Source organism: Amblyomma maculatum, chromosome 1 (assembly GCF_055883805.1).
Source record: "Amblyomma maculatum isolate TAMU_Amacu chromosome 1, ASM5588380v1, whole genome shotgun sequence".
NCBI classification, from domain to species: domain Eukaryota; kingdom Metazoa; phylum Arthropoda; class Arachnida; order Ixodida; family Ixodidae; genus Amblyomma; species Amblyomma maculatum.
Window position 1 is genome coordinate 349,899,962 of NC_139344.1, and position 25,145 is coordinate 349,925,106.

A 25,145-nucleotide genomic window follows, 5' to 3' on the forward strand; every position below is an offset into this window, starting at 1 on the left:
CCTTTAGAAACGTATGCGTCAGAAGCTGGCTTATTGTAAGCGAGCGCAGATCGAAATCTAAGTGAGTTTTCGATAATGATGTTCTCTGATAGTGATAACCAAAAAAAATGCTAGTTGTTACCGCCTCGCATTCGTCCTGTTCGCATGGGCTTTTGTGCTTGTGTAGTGTCCTATTCCAAAAAAAAAAAAAAAAAAAAAGGTCAAGAACGGGGCAGATAGAACAGGAATATGTGGAGATTGTTTAAAAAGAACAAAAAGATTATTCCCTTCGCCTGCACCATCATATGTGCTACGGAATGCGTCAACCCCACAGGTAGTGTTACGGGACTTGAAAGCGGAGTTTTATAGGCGTACATGTTTGCCGTGCAGCGGTCTGCGACGTACCGAAAGATCGGAAGTGTTAGATTCGACCCGTCGCGGATGCGGCGTGAATGCAGGGCGTCTGGTCATGGGAGAAGCCGACTGAAAGCGTCAAAGTCTTTTCACAAAATGACAGTCTCGGCCGGCAAGAGAAAACACAGCCGAGGATAATGGTTCTGCTGTGGGACTTGGCGCAACTTTCTCGTGATCGCGTGAACGTGCGCGCGAGCATCCGCTCCTGGCCGCGTCCGGAAGCAGCAAGATTGGTCGGGACCGGTGATGAGGAGGAGGCGGGAGGCGCGAGAGCCGCCGGGTCGGCGGTCCCCTTAAAAGATGGCGGCAAATCGGCGTCACAGCAAAAAGCACTTGGCCCTGGGCCTCGCGGGTGTCATCTATTCTCATTAAGCGGACTCTACCCACACGCACTCGTGCATTCCGTCCGCTCTTCGGTGTCTTGAAAAGGGAAGGAAAGCGTCAAAGGACAGAAAAAAAAGGAAAGGGAGCTCCCTTCGAAGGGAACGAGAAAGGAGAACGTTCCCGCGGCGCGTCCAAAAGGGAAAACGCGACAGGCGTGCGTTCAGTAAGAGAAGGGAAATAACGGGAGCATGCGGGGAGAGAGGCAGTCGGAGATCAAGCAGGTGGGTCGCTGTGCCATCGGGCGAGGAGGCTGGCGGTGCTGGCACCAGCAGCGGTGGCACCTTGCTCGCCGCTTATGGTGGCTGAGGCGAAATTGAAGTCGGGGGAATCGCTCGGCGGTGACGGAGCCGCTGAATGCGTGGAACTGGCGTGCGCCGGGGCATACTACCTTGCGGAGACGAGGGTGGCTGTCTTTCCCTCTTCTTTCTTCCCTCTCCATTTCTTTCTTTGGTTTCTTCCTTGTTTCATCCACTTTGTGTGCATTTTCGTCTCGCTGTGGATAAACATAGTGAGCGCATGGTCGAGCCAGCTTGATGCATCCTGATGTCGTTCCGAGTCTTGTGCGAATGCCCGTCTACGTTTTTGTAATATTCGAATGCGTTTCAAGGCCAGCGTGGCTTTGAACAAGGCGGGTGTCGTCGGTTCTGGTTTTCCCCTTTATTTACTTAGTGAGATGATGTGAAGTAACCCTCATCACATCAAAGCCCGTTGTCGCTTTGGAGATCTTTTTACTCGTTCAGTTTTGACTCGAATATTGTGCGGTTCCACGAAGGTTGTGGTACGCGTGGTGAAACTAAGCAAATTAAACTTCTATTGTGTAAGCGTGGATGACGGACATGTCACGGGTGAATGGGCTGGTGTAAAGGTGAAGTGATAGTTACTAAACAATATCTGTTCGAAATGAAGGCAAGTTACTTCAGCTAACACCACAAAGGCATGCCTCTACAAAACTCCTTATAGAAAAATTTCGATGGGCACTCAAGAGTACTTATACGTGCTGCTAAGCGTAAGTACGAATGTTGCACTATCGGTTTCATTTATTTTCTTTATTCTTTATTCATTTTACGACCGTTTTTATTTGTTCTTGTTTTTTCTTTTGTGTATTGAGTATTGAGTACCGCTGCGAGGTTTATTGACCAAGCGACATGCGTATAAACCCTGCTTTTTTCCATGTCGTACAAGCCTGCGTTGCGTAGCCTAGACGTTGCGTGTTTGGCTCAGTCATAACTTCGAATCCCTCTCGTAACCCGAAATTTAGGCTTTAAGCGAAATCATTTATGTATTCAAAATTAGATCATTTGAGACGCCACGCCCTTTGGTTGTCGTTACATGCTAAGTCTTAATACTCACTTTCATCGCACGCGTAACGTGACGTCCAAGGGGCCCTTTCAGATTTTGCGCCGGCTCCTGATTGGTCCCCGCAGTAATGACATCACCGTCCTGCTTGACCAATTTGAAGTTTTCTGGACCTCTTTTCTTTTTTTTTTCTGGCGAACAAGAACGGCAGATGTTTTCGCTGCCGATGGGCCATATAAGGTTTTAGCTTTAAGGGACAGATCTCAGTATGGAATATGATGTGTTCATGAGCAGCAATTATGTCAATGTCTCGGCCCTTAGCTGACTCATCCGGTAGGCAAAGAAACAAGCGCGCACTGCGTCAGACAGGCCAGAATGTGGGGCACGAGTGTAGTGACAACGCAAGCATGAGCAACCCCGCTGCTGCATTCTCGATTGTTGACCTCGAGGACGCGGGTTCGATTCCAGCCACTGCGGCCGCTTTCCGATGAAGGCGAGAAGCGTTATTCGCCTTGTTTTGGAGTCTTTATAACCGGAAGGACCCAGCCGCGCGATATACAACCTGAACCGATATGGTCCCCTGGTCCCGTTCGTTTGCTCGATTTCTCAGCTTTGAATCAAAGCGTCGGGCTTTCTTCTCCCGCCCCGTCGGCCCTTCCGAAAGAGCGCTCGCCTTTGTCCGGCACTGCGACTCTCCCAGAAGGCGTTCCCCTAATGACACCTTTCCGCGGCCGCGCTATACTTTTGTGCCGGCTTCAAGCACGCGACAACCGCTGTGCCGCCGCCGACTCCGTGTCTGTCCTTTTCGCTTCGATCTCTCGATTTACTCTTCTCCTCGCCCCGCACTGCTGTTGAATGGAGTCCGCACATCTATATTCATGAAGCCGCCGGGTCAGCGCGCGGTCCAGCTGACGGCTGGCGCCTCTGCCTCGCTCACTTGCGCTTTCTCGACCTCGAACCCCGAGATTTCTCCGGCTTCGCCGTTTTTCCTTCTCGGCTGTCGCTTTTCTTGCCGCCACTATTTCTGCTTAGTCGTGGGGCCGGGGTCCGTGCCTGCACTGGGTCGCCCTTGTCTGTGGTCTCGTCCGCGTCGCGGTGACCAACCGAGCGGTGGCGGCCAAAGGAATGCCTCGAACGTGTCCGCGCGGCCAAAGAAGCTGCTCTCTGCTGCCCTAAACGCCTCTCCCCGGGTCGTTTTTACGGGGACCTGGACAGCCTTTTCGCATCAGTGGCGCATAGCACCCAGTCCCGTGGGCTCGACGGGGACCACTCTTGGCTGCGGTATCGTTATACCGAGCCTTTCTGCTGTCTCTTTTGCGTGGATCTTATGCGTTGCTTTTGTGTTTGACGCTGAAATTGTTACCTTTTTATTTCTCTTTAACTTTTTTTTCGCCGTCTGGCCCTTACCTGGACCCCCTTCTCTTCCCCTTTCGTCATATTTCTTCTTGTTTTGCTTTGCACTTTTTCTATAGGCCAGATTTTTCTTTTCTTTTTTTGTGTGTGTTTTTGCGTGGAGGTTATCTCCTACTGGCGCGGCCGTGCAAGCGTTTCTGTGTGCATCTGGAAACGGCTGGGACCGTACGTCATTTTTGGTCGTACTGTAGTTGCGGTGGATGTCAGATCCGGCTGAAAGGCTGAAGGGAATCGAGAAGCCATTTTGAGCTTTTTGTACATATCGGACGGCACATACTGGTGCCAGAAATGTGTTCAGATCCCGCCTTGGTTTCGTGCGGCCTGGACATCCTTCGCCGGAGTACACAGTCACAATACCAAAAACCTGCTTGAATGTTTGCTGGTGTTCAAGTTTTGGAAGGTGTGGGTTCGCTATCGAACTGTCTAACGTGAGACATCCGGCCGGTGCATTATTGGCTGAAAGCTTTTCTAGAAGTGATGTGGAGAGACACCTTGAGCATCAGAAATAGCACCTATTACATGCGCCAATTTCGGATTCTGAAAAGAAGTTCCCCGCAAAGCTGTGACATTGCAATATAACCTCAGCTCTGAATTAAAAATAGAGCAGCTTTCAATTGTGATGTGCAAAAGTGAAGTCCTCACTGTATACGTTTATATATCTTTGGTTCTTTTCAGCGGTATCTTCGGGGTTGGAAATTGGGCATGTATGTTAGGGTAACGAGAAAAACATTTACTAGCACACAATGTTGCCCGCAAGTTAGTTAATGGACGTCTTGTTTCCTAATTGGCCAGGAAAATAATAGCAGCGAGGAGGAGCCTAACGCTGCTACAAACGATCAGCGTGAAAAGTTGAAAAATAACGCCAAAAAAAAAAAAAAAGAAACTTGCTCTTTCTTTTTTACTCGGTTCTGTGTTCTGTGTCTGCATCTTCGTCTTCCATTTTTTTCTCCTTCCTTGTTTTGCTCCCCCCCCCCCCCCCTTCAGCCTTTCGCTGTTATGGTGATTTCGCTCTGTGAACAGTTACATGGTCCACTCAAAAGAGAGAGAGAGACAAAAGTTTTTATATAGCTCAAAGAAGAATTTCCAGGAGTTTGGTGGTCGATGTTCCTAACCCAGGGCTCAACCACATTCACTGTCGAGTATCTTCTCCATTCAAACGGCAGCCGCGCCTCGGGCGGCTGCTCCGTTCCGAATTCTGGTGCCTGCCTCCTCGCGGCCATGACCACTACGCTGCTATCCGCAGACCAGCCAGCCGTTGTCAGCCCGTAGGCATGCGTCCGAGGTTTCAGACGCGAGGTCGTATGTCTTCGTTTCTCTCTCCCCCCCCCCCTCCCCCTCTTCCGTCTCCACTACATATCCGCAAGGTCCGGCGTGCCTGCTGGCTTTCTCTTGGCTACGGATGTTGTTAGGCGTAAGGTCAGGACGCGAGAGGGCGCTGAGGGGCGCCACGGACGGAGAGGGAGTGAGACAGAGAGGCGTCCGGCAAAGTTGAACAAACGACCCGCGTGAATTGGCCCGGTCAGTGCGGACACTTGTAAAAGGGAGCCTGGCTGTCGCCGCTACAACCTCGCTCTTGCACCATAGGCCTGGACGTCGGCGCTTCTTCGCTTCGTGCCCATCTTTTGTTTTGTTGTCAGCGTTCTGTGTGCTGTTCTGCCGCCGTGTCTCTGCCTGAGTGGGCGACGTTGGAGCTTCGGCCGAGTCTGTGTGTGTACACTCTCTCGGTTTTTGCGGCGGGGACCACTGTACGGGCGCTTTTATTCGCCGAATACTCGGCGTTGGCGCCTCAGTAAACACTCGTATACGCAAACCGCGGGAACCTGGGGAGCCACGAAAGAGTGTGTTGGGTTCGGCGAGTTCATTTGGCGACGCCGGCTGGTTGCTTATTTACGCGTCTGCAGTCGTCCGTTTTTCTTTGCGTTGTCTTTCTTTTTCTGACTCTTGCCCCGCCGCCCTCGAAAACGGACGCTGTCTGCGCATGCGTGCTTCGCCGTGGACAGCATGCTAATGGGAGTTCTATTGACCTTGAATGCTTTTCTTGTTTGTTGTCGTTCGCAACCTTTTTTTTTTCTTGTTACGAATTTGTGACAGTACGCCCGGGTGCTTAAGTTCAAATTTTATTTGAACACATCGTCCTTGGGCGCATTTAAGCCCTATGCCGCTTGCACTCTGTTGCCAGGTTGTTGGCACTCTCGGGGACTTTTCTTAAATCTAAACGACACCTCGCCTCGTAGTGTGAAGGTTGGCAATATTGTTTCCAGTGCTTTGCGACTCATTTGCTGTAGTTCTTCCAGCCACCATGGTACGAATATTCTTGTAAACGGGAGTGACTGTTTCGTAGCTCGCCCGCATTGATACCACTGCGAGAACGGCTAGCGATATGGTCTCGCACTGTAAAAGAAAAATCACTTTTAAGTAGTGAAAAAGATCAAGGAGATCTGCTGTGCTCACGGCCGCACCTATAGCGTGCAGATGTCCTTATGGGCTCGGCTTCCTAACTGCATTTAGGACCAAAACCATCCTCACCTCCCACCACGTGCTGCAGGAGTCCGCTCATCGTTGGGCGTAACTCCCCCGCATAACGCCATTTGCCGAAGAGCTGGGTACGCGTTTCGGATGTTTTTTTTCTTCTTTTGTCTCTTTTCGCGCAGTGCCTAAGATGTCCGCAGCCTCGTCTAAAACGAAGGCTGTAAACAAAATAGCTCCCCCCGAAGGACGTATACAAAAGCTGCCTCGAGCTGCGGCGTTCCACTCGCACCGTTTCCTCCTCTCTTTTCCTCAACCTCCCTTTCAAACGCGGCGCAACTTTTACGCCCTCCCTGGAGAAACCGCCCGCCTCCGTATAACGGGTAAATGTCTGCGGGGATTTGGGGTCCCAGCGCCGCGCCGCCGAAGCCACGGCGACCGCCGCTCTCCGTCCGGCGGCCAGGGGATCACTTTGGGACCCGCGGCTCCGTCGTCCTCCCGATGCATCCCTACGGTCCCTAGCCTCCCGCGCGACCGCCGCCTCCCGCCATCCCTCCCGAAAATTTTCGGCTCCGTCGCCACTGCCGCCGTCGCCGCAGTTCCGAGAAGTGAAAGAGAGCGACGGCGGCTGTGTCGGGCTGAGCGCGCCAGTCCCCAGGCGTGCCGGCGCGGTCTTCTTCGTTTCGACGGAGGAAGACGAAGAAGACGGATCACTCGGCGGCGAGAAGGGGGAAGGATGGGCGGTGACTTTATTCCATCGCCCCCTTCTCCCAACAAACACTTCCCTTCACCGATTTCTCTCCTCGCTGCTTAACGCTGTGCGTGCGCTCCGGGCGTCTTGATGCGGGCTTGGCGCTGTTTTCGTCGTGGCCTTTGCTCTTGCTTCGAGTGTGGCACGCAGTTTATTTTTGTCTCTGGTAGGGTACGGAGTTCGTTTATTTGTTTTTTTTTTCTCTTTTTAGTGTGCCTTTTCTTTTCTCACTCCACTTTGATGTCTCGATGCCTTTCGCCTCCCTCCCGCGGGATTCTGGCGGCTGGCGTGTGTCGGTAATCGGAGGGAAGATGCAGAGGGCGCAACTAACGGGCTTCTGGGCGGAGAGCGATCGGGCTGTTTGTGTGTGTTCGTGTGACGGGGTTGTTGTTTTGACGGGGTCTCGAAGCGTAGGGCGGAGAATTGGCTTGAACCGTTAACCTCTACGCTTTCGCTTTCTCTTCCTTATATATTTTGTCGCCGCGGTGTTTCGGGGGTCCAAATCACTCGGCCGTGTTTTCTTTTTCTTCGCTTTTGCTCGCAGGACATACGCACTCGAGCTCGGCGCGATTAAACTGGCTATGTATTTTACCGCAGTTAAGTTGTAGCAGTGCGATATATCGCTGGCCGTGCTTTTTAATAGCAAACGCAGAGTTTAACGACTAAATACATGACGAGCATGAGTTTATGGGTTCTATCCTTTGTCCCGTGTGCCGTGTTTCGGCGGAGATGGAATGTGTGAGCCCCTTCTCCGAGATATCTGTTCTCACTGCCGTATTTGAACCGGACGTTATCACTCCAGGGCGTTAACCACCGCGGCCTTACTCGTGGTACATCCTCATTCTTCTTTTTTTCCTATACTTCTCATCCTCCTCCCCTTATTTTTCCTCTTACGCTCGTCCTGTGGTTCCTGAGCCACGGTATGAAAAGGTGGCTACAGATGCGCCGTGGTGTTGAGCTTGGACCACACTTGGTCACGTGGTCAAGGTGAGGCTGGAAACATAATTAATGCACCCATGGTCGGGCGCGGTATCACTGTGGCTACCACGTGGCCGCGCGAAGGAAGGGAGAAAAGTCGGGGAGTTCATTGTAAAGTTTTTGCGAGGTTCTTGCGAGCTAACTACGAGGCTTGTATTAGATTCCTGCTAAAAGCCGCCTGAAAGGGTGAATATGAACTACAAGACTGCACTTAAGTCTCCTTACGCGCGAAAATGCGAAAGCATTGCGAGTTCTTTCACGACGACTCCGAATTGCCCGACACTCGCGGATCTCGTTCCCACTCGCTCAGCTGGCATACGTGTATATAGTATTTACTTAGTTTAAATCAAGCATTGGCGCAGGTCGAACTTGATGAAGACGACGATGTTCACAGCACAGTGCGAGAGTGTTTTGTAGTTTTACACGAATCGGCTGGCATGATTCCATTCTCTCAACGGTAGGGTCCTCTGAGCAGTTTCACCTTTCGACAAACAGCAGAAATATTGCTAAAACAAAGAAGAGTGCAGTTAAAGCCCGCCAGTCCCGTTGATTCTCTGGCCCAATGGATTAAAGCTGCATTTTTCAACGCCGACACGTCAGTTGGAATCCTCTTCGCAGCACATTTTTTTTCTATGCTTCTTTTTTTTTTTAATTTATTACAGTCAAATAGATTACGTATTTCCTAGGGCATGTTGCATTATATGGTGTTTTAGTGAATAGAGCCGGGAGGCGACGTCAAATCTTTGGGCATGGCAATGCTCACACTATGCAATTACCTTCACCGTAATCATTTTTCGCCTTCAGTGGGTGGGTGCTATCTTTAGGTTGCGTTCAGAGACACGTCTAGCCGTCGCTGGCAGACAACCAGTAAGGAGAGAAAAGTTGCGGGACTCTACCGTTGAGGGACTGGAATTACGCGATCGGCTGCGGGGGCAGTATACGATAGTATAGTAATACCAAAAAAATGAGAAGGGTTCAACGCTGCTGAACCAAATTTGGAGCGAAAGCATTAGCTCTGGGTGACTGAGCGTTATTCTTCTTGTTCTTGTTCTTCTACTCCTCCTTCTGCCACGGTCACACGCCGGCTTGAAAACCTAGCGCAGTGTAGCTTTTGCTACAAAACTGAGGAGAAAGGAAAACTTCAATTTCTTCTGCAATCTTGTTGTTGTTGTACTGCTGCAAATTGACCTGGCGAATGCATTTAATAGGGTGTCCATTCGTTCCTCCCCCCCCCCCTCCCCCTTCCTTGATCGTGCAAATATTGGTTCAGTTGTTTGTACTGAGATGCACCTTTGTTACATTGTTCTGAACGCTTGATTGTATGGCTGTCTCTCAAAAGCAATCCTCATCCAGTCCTCTGTAAAACAAGCGTGCCCACACTCGCTGCTCATTTTGTAAACGGCAGAACACAGTCAGTGGTTTTCGTGCTGTGGGTCACGAAGGTACCATCTTAATTACGCAAATGACTTAGTGTAATTGTCTGCTCTGACAAGCCAATCATCGATGAGGTGCTGTCTGCTAAAAAAAAAAAAAGAAAAAGAACCGTTCTTCAGAAAGTCCGGAGTCGGTGTTGTCGTTGTGAGCTACAAATCAGGAGCATGCCTCGGGCAGGAGATATGGCAGGGTGCTGATTGGTCGGCGGGTAGTGTGACGTCAGGGGATCGCATGTCATGTCCGAGTTGGCCAACTTGCGCAGCTCCTTTGAGATCGGAGGGTGAGTTGCGAATCGAACCCACCAGGACCCTCGGATCCCGATTCAGTTACGCAGGCAGGCTCGCACGGCTTGGTTAAAGTGCGGCTGTATATACGTGCCGGGTGGTCTTGCAGGTTACTCGGCAACTTGCGACTGTATGCTAATGAGTGTGTGGTAGATAATCGGGGCACAAATTAAGGGATTATTTTAGTAATACGGAAAGTCGAGCTGTTCGGTAGGACGTTATTATGTAAACAGCGAAAAAAAAAAAAAACGTACAAGCAAGACGCTATACAGTCCCATCTTCTTGCTTGCCCGCTTTGTTTCGCTCTGTTTCCACAATAAGGGATTGGTGATTAAGTGCGTGCACGAGAACGAGTATCCGGCAGGAAGGCGCAGACGGGATACGAGCCAATAATAACGCCGCTTCGTCATACCCTAAAGTCCAAGTTTAACTGTATCCCATTTTTTTTTTATTACGTCTTTATTTCTGCTTACGGTAGGCGTTTACCTTGCGGCAGAACTAAGTTGCTTCATGGATGTAGGGGTGGGGGAGCGGTTAAGGGTGGGGGTGAGGGTTTGGGTGGGGGTGGGGGTGAAGGTTGGGATAGATATGAGGGACCGCGGTGTCCACTTCTTCCTCGAGGTAGGGTCGTCCCGAGGTCGGCTCCGCGAAGTAATGGCCTGGTCCTTCTTCCTTGAAGTAAGAAAGAAAAGTTCGCCAGAGCCGGGTTGCGTCTGATAGCCCGATGTGCGATGGGGGATCGACCCATGCCTGTAGGGTTGCAGGTCGAAGCCCGCCCAGGGACTTGAGTGCTCTCTCCCGTACTGCGTCAAAAGTAGGGCAGCTCCACAGGAGATGTTCGGCCGTGCCTCTGGCCGGGCATGTCGGGCACTGAGGAGAAGGGTATACCTGCGGGTTTATGAGGTGCAGCTTCGCGGGTGACAGAAGCTGACCAGTTTGGGCTCGGCGAAGGAGTACTGCCTCCACTCTCCGGAATGAGCTATCGGGGCGGCGATATAGTTGCTCAGGGTTGGCCAAGTGCTGGAGTATGCTTTGACGATAGCGTTGTGCTCGATGCCATGTCTCCGCCCTATCCATATGAGGCGACGACGGATGCGTAACGTCCTCAGGGGGCCACGAAGCGGAAACGAATGTGGATCCAGGCAAAGGTGCGGAAAGAGCTGCTGCGCGCGCTGCCTGGTGTGCCTTCTCGTTCCTAGTGATTCCTTCGTGTGCAGGAATCCATTTGATAATTAAAGTGTAGCCCTCCTCTCTCAGGCGACGGGCTTGTGTACGAATAGTGTTCAGAATGGCATAGTCTGCTCCCCCTGCGCGGCATGCAGTGTACGCTGCTTGTGAATCTGTGTAAACATGGTAGGTGCACGGAGCCCGATCCTGTCTTGCTACTATTCGAGTAATGGCAAGTCGTATGGCAATAAGTTCGAGATTGGTAACAGTGTGTTCCTCGGAAAGCCGTTGAACTACCGAGGTATCTGACACAGAGTCGTGACAAGCTATAGCTGCGCAGTGTTGAAACTGAGCGGCGTCTGTGTATAGTTGGATAGCTCCTTCCTGGGCTAGCTTGTGTGACATCTTCCTATGACGTTTGGCGGCATCTTTGCGCCTTTGAGGATTAGCCGAACTCATATTCTTTGGTAATGGTATACCATCTACTAAGTCAATCAACTCCCATGGTGGGGCGGCGGACGAAAATGGCTCTAAATTGTCAACGTTGTAGCCTAATGCCTGCAGGATCTGTCGGCCAAATTATTATTTTCGTGTTGAACACTTGGGCCTTGTCAGGCAACTTTTGAACCACTTCGTTTCCGGGAATTAGTACTTCGGTATGGCAACAGTAGGAGGTAGGGTTTCCTTTCATTCTCGCGCCGGTGCAGACAGAAGTAAACGGAGCACGCTTTTTTCTTGCAAAATTTTTCACTCTTTGTATAATTGCAATTGGATGTCATGGTATGTGCCAACCGATAGGAGACGTCAGTGCCCTTTCACTTAGAAAAATATTGCTTTCTTATCTCCGGTACAGAAGGCATGATTTTAATCTGAACGAAAAGCGTGCTCCGTTTACTTATCTCTGCACCTGTACATGTTTGATGTTACTCTCACGGCCAACAGGCGTTGTGGGTACGATTCGTCAGTGAAAATATCAGTGTGTGCAGCAGCGTAGAATGAAAACGCACAATTAAGTATGTTGCGCCTACACATAAAACACTATCTATGCGAGTATCGAACATCCATGTTCAGTTGAGCTTAGGTGGCTCGCTCAAGAAGAAAGCGCGAATTAAAAGTGAATGGGAGCAGAGAGACCTTTTTGTTTGTGGCTTAACAGGCATTGTCGCTCCACCGTCCTTGAGGCCTTTAGGTGTGCGTAGGCCTTTATGCCACCCGATATGTCGTTGCGGTCACGGCTGCGCTTTGTGGAAGCGAATCGAAATCTCCGATCATTTCGGGAATCGCATCGAAGCACTGTCGATTGAAATGTCGGGTCGATGATCGGAAAGGTTGTTGTAAGAGGTGGTGTCGAATCTAAGGCATGCAGGATGCAATCCCTTTGTGTGCCTTGGAGAGCGTAGGGGGCTGTCTAAAGGTAGCCGGATGCGGATGCAACCAATTATTCAAAGCGTATCAAGGTACTGCCTTGCTACGCCTTGGCTAACCAGCTCGTAGTCTCGAAAGTGTAGCTGTCGTATTTTAGAATGACGGCCTGTGGGGAGAGTTGGTTCGTGACTTGAAAACACTATCACGCAAAGACGACAACACAAGAAAGAATACGACACTACATGCGCATGCAGCTAAGTTGGTGGTGTCGTATTCTTTCGTGTTCTGACGTCATATTGCGCCGTAGTGTTTTTTCTGTTGTATTTTCCTTCCGATGCCCTGCTTTTATGTTGCCTTAGTTACGTGACTTGCTTCGTCTTCCTATGTTTCCCTGAATTTTGGGACTGTTGTCCTCTGCACCGCGAAAGCCGGGTGCTTTTCTTTTCTTTCGTCATATTACTCTTGGTGCAAGGGAACCGACAGACAGAGCAGCAGATAACCCGTCTCTGTCTCCCTCTGTCTCACGCGCGCACTACGAGAAAGAAGAAAACGTAATGTCGACAGGACTAACAATCCCAGTAGAACTCAACTCTGAGTCAACATTCCACCCTCTCTTCCGGCGCCTTTTCCCCGATGGTTTCCCGCGGTTGTTTTATTCCCTTTCATGACTCCTCTTCGCACATATATGACGTCGCAGAGAGAGCAGCGCGTTTACTCATTGGCGTTGCTTCGTGGAGCTTACAGCGGCGACGCGTCTCTCGTGTGAACATTTGTCAGGAACGCGTCGGCTCGGCTTTTATGCATATTTCGCGAGAAGCTGGGCCCATGGTGTGCACGTGCGCTGATTTCAACGTGCGGCAGTTTTGTTTCTGGAGTTATCCGTTCATGTTTTCTTTTCCTGTTCCAGCGAGGAATAGGGAGAAAAAAAAAAAAAAAGAACAGGGAGCCGGGAGTAACGGTTGCCTCTAAAAACGAAACGGAGGTGCTCGCTGTTGCTGCTGCGGCGGCAGCGAAAACGAAGCAGCCGAGTGGAACCGAGAATCAAGTAGGCGTCCCCCACCGCCGGCGTTTTTCTTTTCGCCTACGCGTACTCCCCGACGTGTGCGCGCGCGTGGTATTCTTGCTGTTCCACGATTCGAGCTCAAAACTGTTTACGCCTGTCCTGCACGCTTTTACGACTCTCTTGGGAGAGCGAACGGACTGCGGCAGCGCGTGTATAGAACGGGGCAAGTTTGCCCGCTCATCGGGGGTGAGGACTGTGGAGACGCCGTAACCCATAGAAGAGTACGCGAACGAGAAACAAGCAGCCAGTGAAGGGAACGGGCGTAAAGATGGCAAAAAGAACACCGCACGCCGGGCCAGATTGGGATGGCGCGGATGCGGAAGAAGCAAGGCGCGCAGACGGGTTGACCGAACCGTTGGGGAGTTAGTTGCCCTTCGTCGAATCATTTTTCTCAGTTTGGTGAGGGCAGCGTTTGTCGGAGAACTATAGGTGCGCCTGGGACCTTTTCTGAGGAGCGGAGAGTGCAGCATGATGCGGGAAATCAGCGCTGAATAGTTTACGAATTTTTTTTTTTATTTTCGGTTTACGAACGCACACAGCTCACATGAGTGCGCAAAGGGAGGTAAGAAAAACACATTGAGACTGCTAAAGACGAAAGATGGCCGCTTGATTGGTGCAGCACCATGACGTGGGGATGCCACCGAATGAGTCAGCTCTTTTTGTGTGCCTTCTCATATTGAGAAACTCAGGTGACAAAGACACGCCTCCTTGCATCAGTGCATATCTCTAATTCGTTATGCGGCTTTTTGTCTGGAGTGGAATGCAGCTCAAGACGTCGACAGCGTTTGTCATGACGGCGTATTTATAATCCTGTAGCGTGGCGTCTACGTTGGGTGACTGATGCCTCCGTGAAGTGGGTTGAATCGCGACGTCGTGACAATCGGTGGATGTCATTGGCTGAGGTATCTTTGACCGGCTGCGCTGTATTCGACCGTCGGCGCTTACTTCCCATACTGTCCTTTCCTTTTTGGAGAACCGTACGCCAGCAAGACAAGGCGCGCATATTATTGTCGGCGCTAAACGATTACTATGGCATGAGCTGACGGAACAAAATACTGCAACGTGCCACGCAAGCATGCACATCACGTTGCAGTGCCGGCTAGGTTCGGGATGCTCAACGTCCACTTGCGAAAAATAAAGATACGGAACACGTGGATCTTGGACGAGCCTTGGATTGACACGCATTTCCTGTCATTGTGATTATTTGCGCGTTGTTTGTACGGGGGCCAGCGTAATGCAGCTTTAATTAATAGTTGTGGGTTAGTTTCAGGCACGCAATCGGCAGGGATAGTGACGTGCTGCAGCGAACGAGGTATTGTACCGTAATGCACGCCATGTCTCTGCTTCAGGGGTGAGCTGTGCTTAGGGATTGAGAGCGCGCTCGGCATGTTTGCGATTGCATGCGATGGTCTTTTTTTTTTTTTTTTTTTTTTTTTTTTTTTTTTTTTCATCTACGGAACCCGACGCGGTAGCGTGTGGCAGCGTTTTGCATCAGCGGCGAATGCCGCACGCATACTGCTCCGCACTGCTTTCGCTCGTTGTTTTGGCGGGGATCAAAAGCTCGATCCGTGCAACAGCTTACGCGTTTTTCCGCAGCGTGCGCCTATAGCTTGCGTACGTATGCACGGCTGGCCTATTCTCTCCCCGGGATTCGCGTATACCTCAGTGCAAAGAAGAATGCTTCCGCCGCTTCCCCCTCTCGGCGCCGTATGGGCTCTCTCTCGCCCCCTCGCCTTTGTTTACCGCTCGTTTACGGGCAGTCGCAAAGCGAATTCCCGTGTATGCAGATCATTTGGCGGCGGCATCCTGCGCCCCTGTTGGCCTGCTGCTGTTGCTCCTGCTGTTTCCCTGCGAGCGGCTCTTTTCCCTCTCGGCTGCCTTTTGCGAGTGCTGCGCGATCAAACGTACCTCTTCCCCAGCTCCCAGTTGTATACCCCTTTTCTGCTCTCTCCCTGGCGCTGCTTCGAGCTGCTCTCATCTTTTTTTCGTGGAGCTCTCTCTGAGCTGTCCTCGCCGTCTCCTCTCCTCGCCTCTTGTCTCGTCCTCTGAGGTTTGTTTGGCGAGCTTTGGTGCCGCAGTCGGTTTCGCGCAGTGTGCGGTGCTGCTCGCGCGCGCGTTTACTGTACCACCGTCCCTGTCCTCTTCCCCGACCGTTCCTGCCGCTGCTTTTGCTAGTTTCATCGCTTCCCGTTGGCTTTCGTTCGCAGAATCCCTCCTCAGTTTCTCTCTGCGTCTCTTTCTCTAGCGCCTCTCTGCGACTGTCTACTGCACACGTGGGCGCTGTTTGTTCCAAAGCCGAGCTTCATTCCGCACGACGGCTGCTGCTCTGTATTGTGTGTAGTAGTGACGCAGCTTCCTGACTGCTCGCCATCTCTGCTTCTGCGTGTATTATCGCTCGCGCCGCCGCGTGCTGGTGTTCTCGTGGGGGCGAGCAGCTATAGGAAGGATTCAACGCGAGGGCACCTTTCGTTCCCGCGAAACGCTGTGGCGTGCGCTGGGTTCGTTCGAGTTCGCGCGTTTTTAACGCGCGCGCAGGTGGTTGTTTGCACAGGATCCATCGGCTATGACTCTTTGTTAGATTCCCGCTTTTCTTTTTCTCGACACTCCGCATGCGCATGATGACATCGACGGTGGGTCGACCGATGGTCGAAATGCGGGGGAAAGTTACGGCTGCGTTTCCGGCGAAATACGCTTCGCTTTTTTGCGGTACTAAGTTAGCGATGAGGCGCCCTTTTTTTTAGTTGGCGACCTACGAGTGACGACGCGTCGGGAATTCGTCTTTGTTTCGTGGGGTCTGTAACGAAGTGGTGTGCTCGCCGTGCTTGGCATTGTTATGGTGAACTAGTATTGTCTTCCGCTGGTGAGCATCTCCTATGCGCTTTTCTCTTTACTGTCGAAGTCGCGCATTCGGGCGCGAGCTGGTGTATGACGGTGGGTGCCCCTTTCCAAACGTCAGCGATCGTGCGTCCTTTGTTGATGTCGCTGCCTATACGCCCGTACGGAGTTTTCGTAATCCGAGCAGAAGAGTTTTCGCGATCAGGCCGGGCCTGACTCGGGATTTTCTGGGAAGAAAGAAACCCTTGTTTACGGGCTTCGGGAAAATAACGACGCTGAAGACTCTGTTGCCGCGCGTGCACGCCGAGTACCCCCTTTGATTCCCATCGTGTATACCTATATAGGCTTTCGAGCGGAGAACGCTGTTGGGCGGCTTTTTATTCGCGATCGGGGTTGCCGTGCGCGCTCGCGTTTTGAGCCGCGTGGCGGGCTTTCTCTCATATAGCTGGGCGAGCTGCCGAACTTTGTTCGCGTCAGACAAGACGTGCTCGTTACCGGTCGTGTTCTGGGGCTTGAAAAGAGGTTCTGACGAGCCGAACTCCGGGGATCGCATACGAAATGAGAATCCTAGTCCTTTCACTGCGTGCGCAGTGCGCGACGGATCTCGGTTTGATTGCGAAAAAACAACGGTGGCCTTTCCGATCTCTGCGTGCTTTGCAACGCGAGATATGTCAGACACCGACTCAGAACGCAAGCCATGCTTAAAGCGAGGCTTGCGCTGTGCAGTTACCAAACTCGAATCGCGCTCATTGCATCTTTCATCTTTTAAAGTTTGAAACCTGTTTGAAGAGACGCTTGGTGTATACCGGTTGCCTGACTGAGAGTCGACACTCTAACGTCCTATTGCCGTACCTCATAGAACTTGGCACTTAACGCAAAGGAAGTTTATTAAAAAAAGAAAAGAAAAAAAAATGAAGAAAGCGAAGAAACGCGTAAGGCAACCGTGGTCGCGAGGCTACTCTGACTGGGCTGCTGTTCAAGTCACACGACTCGCACCATTTGACTCAGCATGAAATGCGAAAGACGCAGTATACGGTCTCAGGCCAAATTGAAAAGGCTTTCTGTCTCCCGTCACTCGCCGGATATAAAGCCGATAGCGGCACGTGTGTTGCTCCTGGACGATAGTGGCTATCTCACGGTCATTAATGAAGCCACTGCTTTTGATGCCCGGCTTTCAGATTAACTTCGCAGCTTTCTGCGTTTGCTTATTTTCCGGGCTCCTCTGTATAGAACATTCGATGCCCCGTGCGCGCAGTATCGGGGCCGAAGTTAGTGTCTTACTGGATTATTATTATTATTATTATTATTATTATTATTATTATTATTATTATTATTATTATTATTATTATTATTATTATTATTATTATTATTATTATTATTATTATTATTATTATTATTATTTATTGGGTTTTGTCAAACAGGACTGACCTCACGCTTTTCCGACTATGACGCTTGCGAACGCCTTAGCCAGTCGGGGACCTAGGTGCGTGTAGCGATCGGCTTCATCTATGGGCGCGCGCGCTGGCCGCTCGTTCGTATTTCTTCCGAGGCCGTGTTCCTGTACGAACTTGCTAAATTTTCCGCTCTCGAGAAAGCATTTAAGCTTTCGTTCACGATCCTTGTTTCAGATCTCTGGTCCCACCGCACACAACGGACATCACGGAGACGGTCTATTTACATTTCTTCTTCAAATTTTTATTTCCTTGCTTCGCCAGCTAGCGATGCTAGCCGGCCGTATTTCCTTCCTTCCACTGTTCTTCTCCGGGCTCTGCTGGATGAGGCTCTTCGTTTTCTTCTCATCGCGTCGGCGGAGCGCTGAGTTATTGTCATTCATTATGCATACGCCGTTTCGATGTATGCGCGTAGATTATGCGTGTACTCGTGGATACCTATGCGGCGAATGGGCCGAGGAGAAAGGTGCTCCGAGCAGCAGGAGGAGGAGGCGGCTAGGCGCTGTTTCGCACTTTCCGTTGCTAGTTTCTTTTTTCTTTCCACATCACTTCCTTCGGGGCATCAGCTGCGGACGAACTGCTTTTCTTTTGCACGCTATCGACGCTCCCCAGTCTCACAAGCACAAGCTTATGCGCGCGCACACAGACACCTCCGGGGTTTTCTGTCTTTCGATTCTTTATATTCCCCCCCCCCCCCTCTTTTTTTTTATTTCACAGATGCGCTTACTTTTTTTTTTTTTTGTAGTTTCTGTTACTATGCTTGGTTTTGTTTCTGACATTTTTCTTTTTTTTGTCCCTGTTATATGTGTACGGAATTGCGTCAGCCTAAGAGAGTGTGCCTGTCTCATATCTTCATCTTTGCGCGCCGTCCGGGCGACGCGTTTGACACTGTTATCTCTTAGTGTCTCAATGGTTAGAGCGCCAGACTGCTGAGCATGAGTACGCGGATTCGAGCGTGGCCGCGGCTGCCGCTTTTCAATAGATTCGAAAAGCAGGGCGCTCGTGTTCTGTGCGATGTCATTGCATGTCAAGAAACCTCAGATGGTCGAAATTTCCGGAGCCCCCGATTACGGCTTTCCTCATAGCCTGAGTCGCTTTGAGAAATTAAACCCTCTAAACCAAACCAAAGCACTCCACTCCAATGAACTGCTCTCCACTGCACTGCGTGCACACCACTCCACTCCACTCCACTTCAGGTGACTCAACTCTACTCTGTTCTGCTGTGCTCTGCTCTGTTCTGCCCTATTCTACCCTAATCTGCTCTACCCTACCCTACTGTTAGTACCCCGCTGCGGTGGGGCAGTGGTTAGGGTGTCTACTGCTGCGGCCAAAGGCGAGGAATTGAATCCCGGCCGCCACTTTTCGATGGAGGCAGCAAGCCAAGCGCCCGTGTGCCGTGCGTTGTCAGTGCACGTTAAAGAACCCCATGTAGTCGAAATTTCCGGAGTCCTCCACTGCGGCGTCTTTCATGGCCGGAGTTGCTTGAGGACGTTAAACCCCATAAACCAAACCTAACCATTTATTTTTAGGTTCGGTGTTAGTATAATTCTTTTGACGCTTTATTAATTGTGGCGCGCTGCCCGCAAACGTCACCCTGATTTGTAATAAAATTTTTGTCTTAGTGGGCACAACTCGGTAAGTGAATTTCTGAAAGGTGAATGGGCTTCGTTTTTTTTTTTTTTTTTTTTTTTTTGTAGAATTTAGCGACTGAAAACGCACGCATTCATTATCGGGCTTGGTAGGATGACATCGGGGTGGGTCTGAAAGGCAAAGCTCTTGTGTAAATAAGCTACTGAAACTCGTCGGTTATAGCCTCCTGTAAAGTGAATGCTCTTTTCACATCAGTTCTCCAATTTCTCTGAGTCATTCGTGAACAAGGACGTGACCAAAAACAATTAAGAAAGTTAAGCGTTCGCGTGTTTCCGCTAAGTATGGTCTGCCATGTATGTGCACCGCCTGAGGTCATGCGACGGAGCTGAAGTTGGGCGATGTGAGTATTTAGCTTTGTTACAGATGGCGCGAGGACGGGGGAAGGGTGTAATTCGCGCCGCATCTCCTTCGCGCTTTTCTTAAATACCATATATTTAAGGCGATAGCCTTTAATGGCTCACACTTGCGGCCACGATCGTGTTCGTTCGTTCGTAACGCTTTCGTTGCGTGGGCTGGCAGCTAACATAGCCGAGCATTAACTGGACGTAGGGCTTCCTGACATTACGCTTGGCAGGAGCTGCCAACTCGGGTCTCTGCTTTCATATGGGAGGGTGATGTCAGAATCAGCATGCCAAGACCCTTGCATTCAGACTGATTTTAGGAAGGGAAAGGCGCGGTAACTGTCTCACTTGTTTTCTGTGGACACCTCAACCGCGCCGTAAGGGAAGGGAGGAAGGTGGGAGTGAAAGTGGAGAGAGAGAGAGAAAGAGGAGCCGTAGTGGAAGGCTAATTTCGACCACCTGGGGATCTTTAACGTGCGCTGACATCGCACAGCACACGGACGCCTCTTCGTTTCGCCTCCATCGAGACCCTTGCATTCACGTTATCCCTAGGCCACGCAGGCACATTCATGCGGCTTGGTTAAAGCGGGGCTTTGTATGTTGGCTGGTAGCTTACGCTATCGCGTCATGCAGATCCAAGCATCCGTGCGGCGCCTTTCATTTGGCACTCCCTCGAACTCCGCACCACACAGCTTATAGAAGCAGACGCTGTACAGCAGGCATCAGCGGCGTTTCAAATTAGTTTACAGGAACAAAAAGGCGCAGTGTCTGTCACAATTCTCCGCGGAAGAAGAAGTGGTTCTTAATTCTCCGCGGACACCTTAACCGAGCATTAAAGAAAAGGAGGAAGGTGGGAGTGAAAAAAGAGAGAAAGAAGTGTCGGGTATGTGGAGGGCTTCGGACCACCACGCAATAGCGGCTTTCGCCTCATCGCAGTTTATTGGTCCAAAGTGTCCCCTAGATTTTTTTTTTTTTTTGTCTTGTATGGACCTTTGCATTTTTGGCTCCCTAGGCGCTGCCATATTCTTCACTGGACTGCCGTAAGCACGCCGCGCTAGCACTGTGGAAGATGCAGCGAAACCGGGTTTTGACTGTCCAGAAAGGAGGAATTTCGAGAACTCTCTCGCCCGATTTCCGGTGATTTTCGGCTTCGATATGTGCGCAGTTTTGTTAGTGATGCTGAGAAGTTTGACTACGTTGCATTCGATTAGAATTATTTTCTTGGACGGTTTTCGTCAATTGATTTCTGTAGCGGGCATGCATGTGCACTCACGCATTGGTGTTATGCAAAGCTATTGCACACGCGCCTTTTTAATCTTGGCCTACATAATAAAACGGCTCTTAGGTTTTTATGGCTTTAGCCGGTGACAGATGCCGGAAAGAATAAGAATGGCGTGGAATTGGAATAAAATAACATCATTACCCTGCATTGTTTGTAAGTTCTCCTCTATCTCTAGTTCGCACTGTTCTTCTTTGGCCACTGAAGTGGGAGACCGTGAATGGCATGTCGAGTGAATAGCGTGACGGGTTTGTTTTGTCGTGTGCGTAGGCATGGCTTCGGCGACAGCCGTTACCCGATGCTGGAATCAGCAAAGTTGATTGAAGACATCGTGACGCAACAGATGAAGCTATTGGTAAGTTTGGAAACAAAATTTTCGCCTCTTGCTTTGCAGTATCCATGTGGAGGGGACGCCTACACTTTACGTGTACGGCAGGGCTACATTTTGCTTTAGTAATGTGGGATACGCAGGCTATGCTGCTGACGGGGGCTGGAGTAGGGAAGTGGGATTGCTGTGGGCGTTGCGTGGCGGACGGTGTCAAGCGAGAGGGTGAGGAGTTAGTTTTGAATAGCTTCCAATGCCACGACAACTTTCGAAAGGGGCTAAGGGTGAACAACGCTTTCAGTATGCACTACACTAACTACACTAACACTACACTACTACAATACACTACACTAATTGTATGCACTAGCGCTTTCTGCACTAATGAGCGCTACGCTCAAATCTCTTGACTATGCCGAAATCACACTTTTTAATTGGTGGCGTGAACAAGTTTGTGTTGGCTTGCGTAGAGGCGCGCTGGTTATGAACCAATTGGAAGGAGTTTTGATGGGACCGAGTACGACGTCACCAATCGGTTCGCTGATGTTACATCTGAAACTAATTAGTCAAATGTACGTTGTTTTTGCATTTCGTGCACCAGGCCCCTAACAGCCTCCACAAAAGAGGCTAGCAGTATGTAGTAAGTAGACAAGAAGTATACAAATAAATGCGATCAGTAGTGTTTGGAATTGAGGAAATTTAGAGGGCACTGAGCGCCGGTGCTGTTCGTACCATGGTTTCGTTGAATTTAACAGTTTTCGCAATGATATGGCGCAACTATGCGTAATTTTACGGCACTACATGCGACAGTTTTAGTGCGAAGCCACTACCCTGATCAAAATCGTGTCTTGCTTGCTTGTGGAGGTGTTTCGTATAGAGCAGCACTGTTATACCATGTTAGCCAAGCATAGTCATGACACCACCATGACTTGACCATTGAACTGGAACTTTGTCCTTGACCTTCACAGTCCGAGCGAAATCGCCTCCTGTTGCTAGCGTCGACGCCGTGGCAACAGCAAGCCTGCTGCAATTGCGCAGCCAGTCAATAAAAGATTCCACTGGTGACAAATGGGCGTATAATTTGAACGAACTATACGGAAACCTGAGCGACAGAGGAGCAAAAACCTGTGCAGCCACGCTTTCACTCACAAAATACTGATGAATATTAGCCAAAAATTATCTGCATTTTTCTTTCTCGCTCACGAGTCACAAAACTGTTTACTTGCATCAGCTCTCCTTCCCCTCCTACTGGCACTTCTTTTTGTTGAGTCACTTCGTAGCAGACCCCGAGAGGCTAAAATCTTGAGCTTCGTGTTTCATAGAAATGCGTTGAAATGTGACGGACTCGCGAAATGAGAGGAGAGAGGCAGGCTTGCATCCTTTTGATTTTTGCCAGTCGCAGTGCGACTCTTGCTACCGCTTTCGCTCCTCTCCCCCTCTGTGTTTCTGCAGAGGTCGCTCCCCAAGCGACTCCCGTTACAGGCGAGGCGCATATTATACCTCACTTGCATCTCCGCCGCTGTTTTTTTTTGCAGATATATGCTCAACAACGCGCGCGCGCGATTGTGTTTGGGAGGCGCGGGTATTTGAGATTTTGCGTTGCTAACGTCGCAGCGACGGTGCGACATCAGCGAGAATGCGAAGCCTGCATCTTCGCGCGTATTCGAACCCGTTCATCTTCGCGGTGTTCTGTTACTGTAAAAAAAATTGCGACTCGCAGATTGGAAGCCGGCGTGCCTGATCATCTTATTCGCGTCCCTGCTCGTGAAATCAAAAACAAGCAGTGCCCAACGGAAAGCTGTATTTGCCTGTACGGCGGATGAAGGACATTGGATTCCTTTATGAGTAATGTGCCGCTTGGAAGCCGGTGATTGTTGTCTTTACATGTTTACTACTTTTCCCGACCTTTCCTGATGCATATATTTTTTTTTCTTTATTTAGTTCTCGCGTAGCTGTCGCTGTACGTCATTTGTCTTCTCATATTTCGCATGAAGTTCGGATGGGATTGAAGTGACAGGTTTGACTTCGCCGTAGAAGACAGACTCGGCGGCGCCGGCCATACACGTGGGTGGGAAGGTGCGTTAGAACGTCTTTGCTGATATAGTAGAGTTTCTGCATAGCGAAATCTCTGGAAGGTATCTATGCATGCGCAGCTGTGTTCCAATCAGGGTAAAAGAACGTGGTTCTCGCTATGCTGAAATGGACGATAGTATGGCGTATTTGTGTAGCAGGCTTCTATTAGGATGGTTTTATTGATTCAGCTTCTATAGCGGTGCTTTAATTTCAACACCCACTCAATGATCGCTGTACACCCCATCCTTATCGAGTTATCACGCGACCTCTTTCCACGCACGGATGCGAGGAGTCGCAGTGGAAACGTGCAGCATGCGAGCGTCTCGCATCTTTTAGCTTTGCCTCCAGTCTTCACGGATCTGTTGCAGGCACCGTTTTTTGCTGTACACACGCATCGTCGTTCGCGAAGCTTTTACACCGCAGTCCCAGCATAGTCCCAGTCAGCGCGGGCGCATTAACACAAATTTAAAAATAAGGGGAAGGAGGGTGCTTATGAAACTTTAAGCAAAAACAAAACAGGAAAGAAGAAAACAGGATGGAGAGTTAGATGCGCCCCTCCTGCGCTCGAAACAACACCGCCGGAGTAAAATGGCTCCCTCACTCTCTCTGTGTAATTTTTTTTTTTCCTTCTAGTCGCTGGTTGTTTGTCATGCCTCTCTCATGTGTACCTGCACTGAAACAGCGCACGTGAAGGAGCCCGGTTCTCTGGGCGCGCGCATCGCTGATGGGATGCCGACACTTAACGGTTCAGTATATGAGCGCGCTCTCAGCGCCTGATATGCGTTATGTGGAGAAAGTCAGGCAGTCAGACGTAAGAAACGACGCCGTCTCGTGCAGTACCCGTAGTCTTTTAATCGGGCAAAATACCGGTTGAAAAAATCACCCGCAACCTTGCAGCTATGGATGAGTTTGTTAACGGCCCGTTTGTGACGAGTGTTAATTGGTCTGGGTTTGATTCCCGCTCACGGGTATTTTTTCCCCCATTGACCTGCTTTACCTTCCCTTGTCGGAAATTGCGTCAGTGTACCCTCAAGACCGAAGAAGTCACGTAACTTCGACTTGATTGCAAACTGGTCTGCATGGACACCAACAGTCGAGATGGAGACGCGTGTAACGCTTGCCCGCATTCATATAGGAAATAAGATAAGGTTTGTTAGGGAAGAGAGCCACATTCGCTGACGTCTGCATGGATGCCCCACTTTGCATGTGGAACGGCCGCGTCTCGCCTGACAGCCGCAGCGGGAGGATTGGCATGGTATAACTCGTGAAAGTTTGATGATCCTGCACGCTGCCGCCTGCCGCTTAGGCGCTCTATCCCGCCTCGGGGAGACGGGGCAAGCGCCGGCGCTTTTGCCAGTGTTCAAGATTTCGCTCCACTTCGCCGCCGAGCTTAAAGATCGCAGACACTCCAAGAAGAAATCGCGTGCGACGGGCGCAAGTGGAGTAAGAAGTAGTAAGCAAGTGGCTGAGTAACGCCCCCTCATCTTCTTCCACGGGCGCCTGCGGGATAGTAGTGGCTGCGTCTCTTTTCCTTCTGCGGCGTGAGCCGTACTTCTCTCAGCCTGGCTCTCTGCCTGGGTCTCCCTTCTGAAGACAGAGTTTGGCCACGTGGGGTCTCTTTCGGTTACTCTCTCCTTTTTCTCGCCCGCTTCCCGGTTATGCCTTCTTCTTGGTTGCGTTCGCCTTTCTTAATCTTCCTCGGCCGTATAGCTTTCGACGGGCGCGCGCCACCGAACGAGTTTCCCCGCTTCTGCATAACCGATACACGCTCCCCGCCGCGCAGCGGCGATATAGGCGCGGAAGAGAGCGGGCAGAAAGGTGAGGAGGGAGGGGAAGCAACGCGCATGCATATTTATACGCGTCGTTCGCCATCAGGCTCCACGCGCCGCGTTTTGGAAGAACTAGGAAAGAAAAAGAAAAATACACATTACTTGCGCGCGCTTTATGTAGATGGCTCTTGCCGACGTCGTCGCTTTTCCTCCTCTTCTGTCCGTATATCGGCGGGTTCTCTTTGAAATTTTCGTCTCAGTGCCCTCCGCGGCCGCGCTCTCCTGATGGACTTGGCGCATTAGTAGAGATGGTATGCCATTTGCTATTTGGCCAGAAGAGAGGCGCGGTGGCGAAGCGACGGCCGCTTGTATTCGCTGCGCCCGAGGAACAGTCCGCTCCGCCCGTGCAGAAGCTCAAAAAAACTGCGCAG

At 50.6% G+C, this 25,145-nt stretch overlaps 1 protein-coding gene across 1 annotated transcript in view; it reads left to right on the top strand.

The window, feature by feature from the left end:
• The window catches only part of Spt3 (Transcription initiation protein Spt3), a 107,979-nt gene that overhangs the window by 48,473 nt on the left and 34,361 nt on the right, over window positions 1–25,145 (top strand). The window contains exon 3 of the mRNA XM_084590125.1: window positions 20,821–20,905. Within this exon, the coding sequence (XP_084446251.1) occupies window positions 20,821–20,905 (85 nt within the window). The remainder of the gene's footprint in view (window positions 1–20,820; window positions 20,906–25,145) is intronic.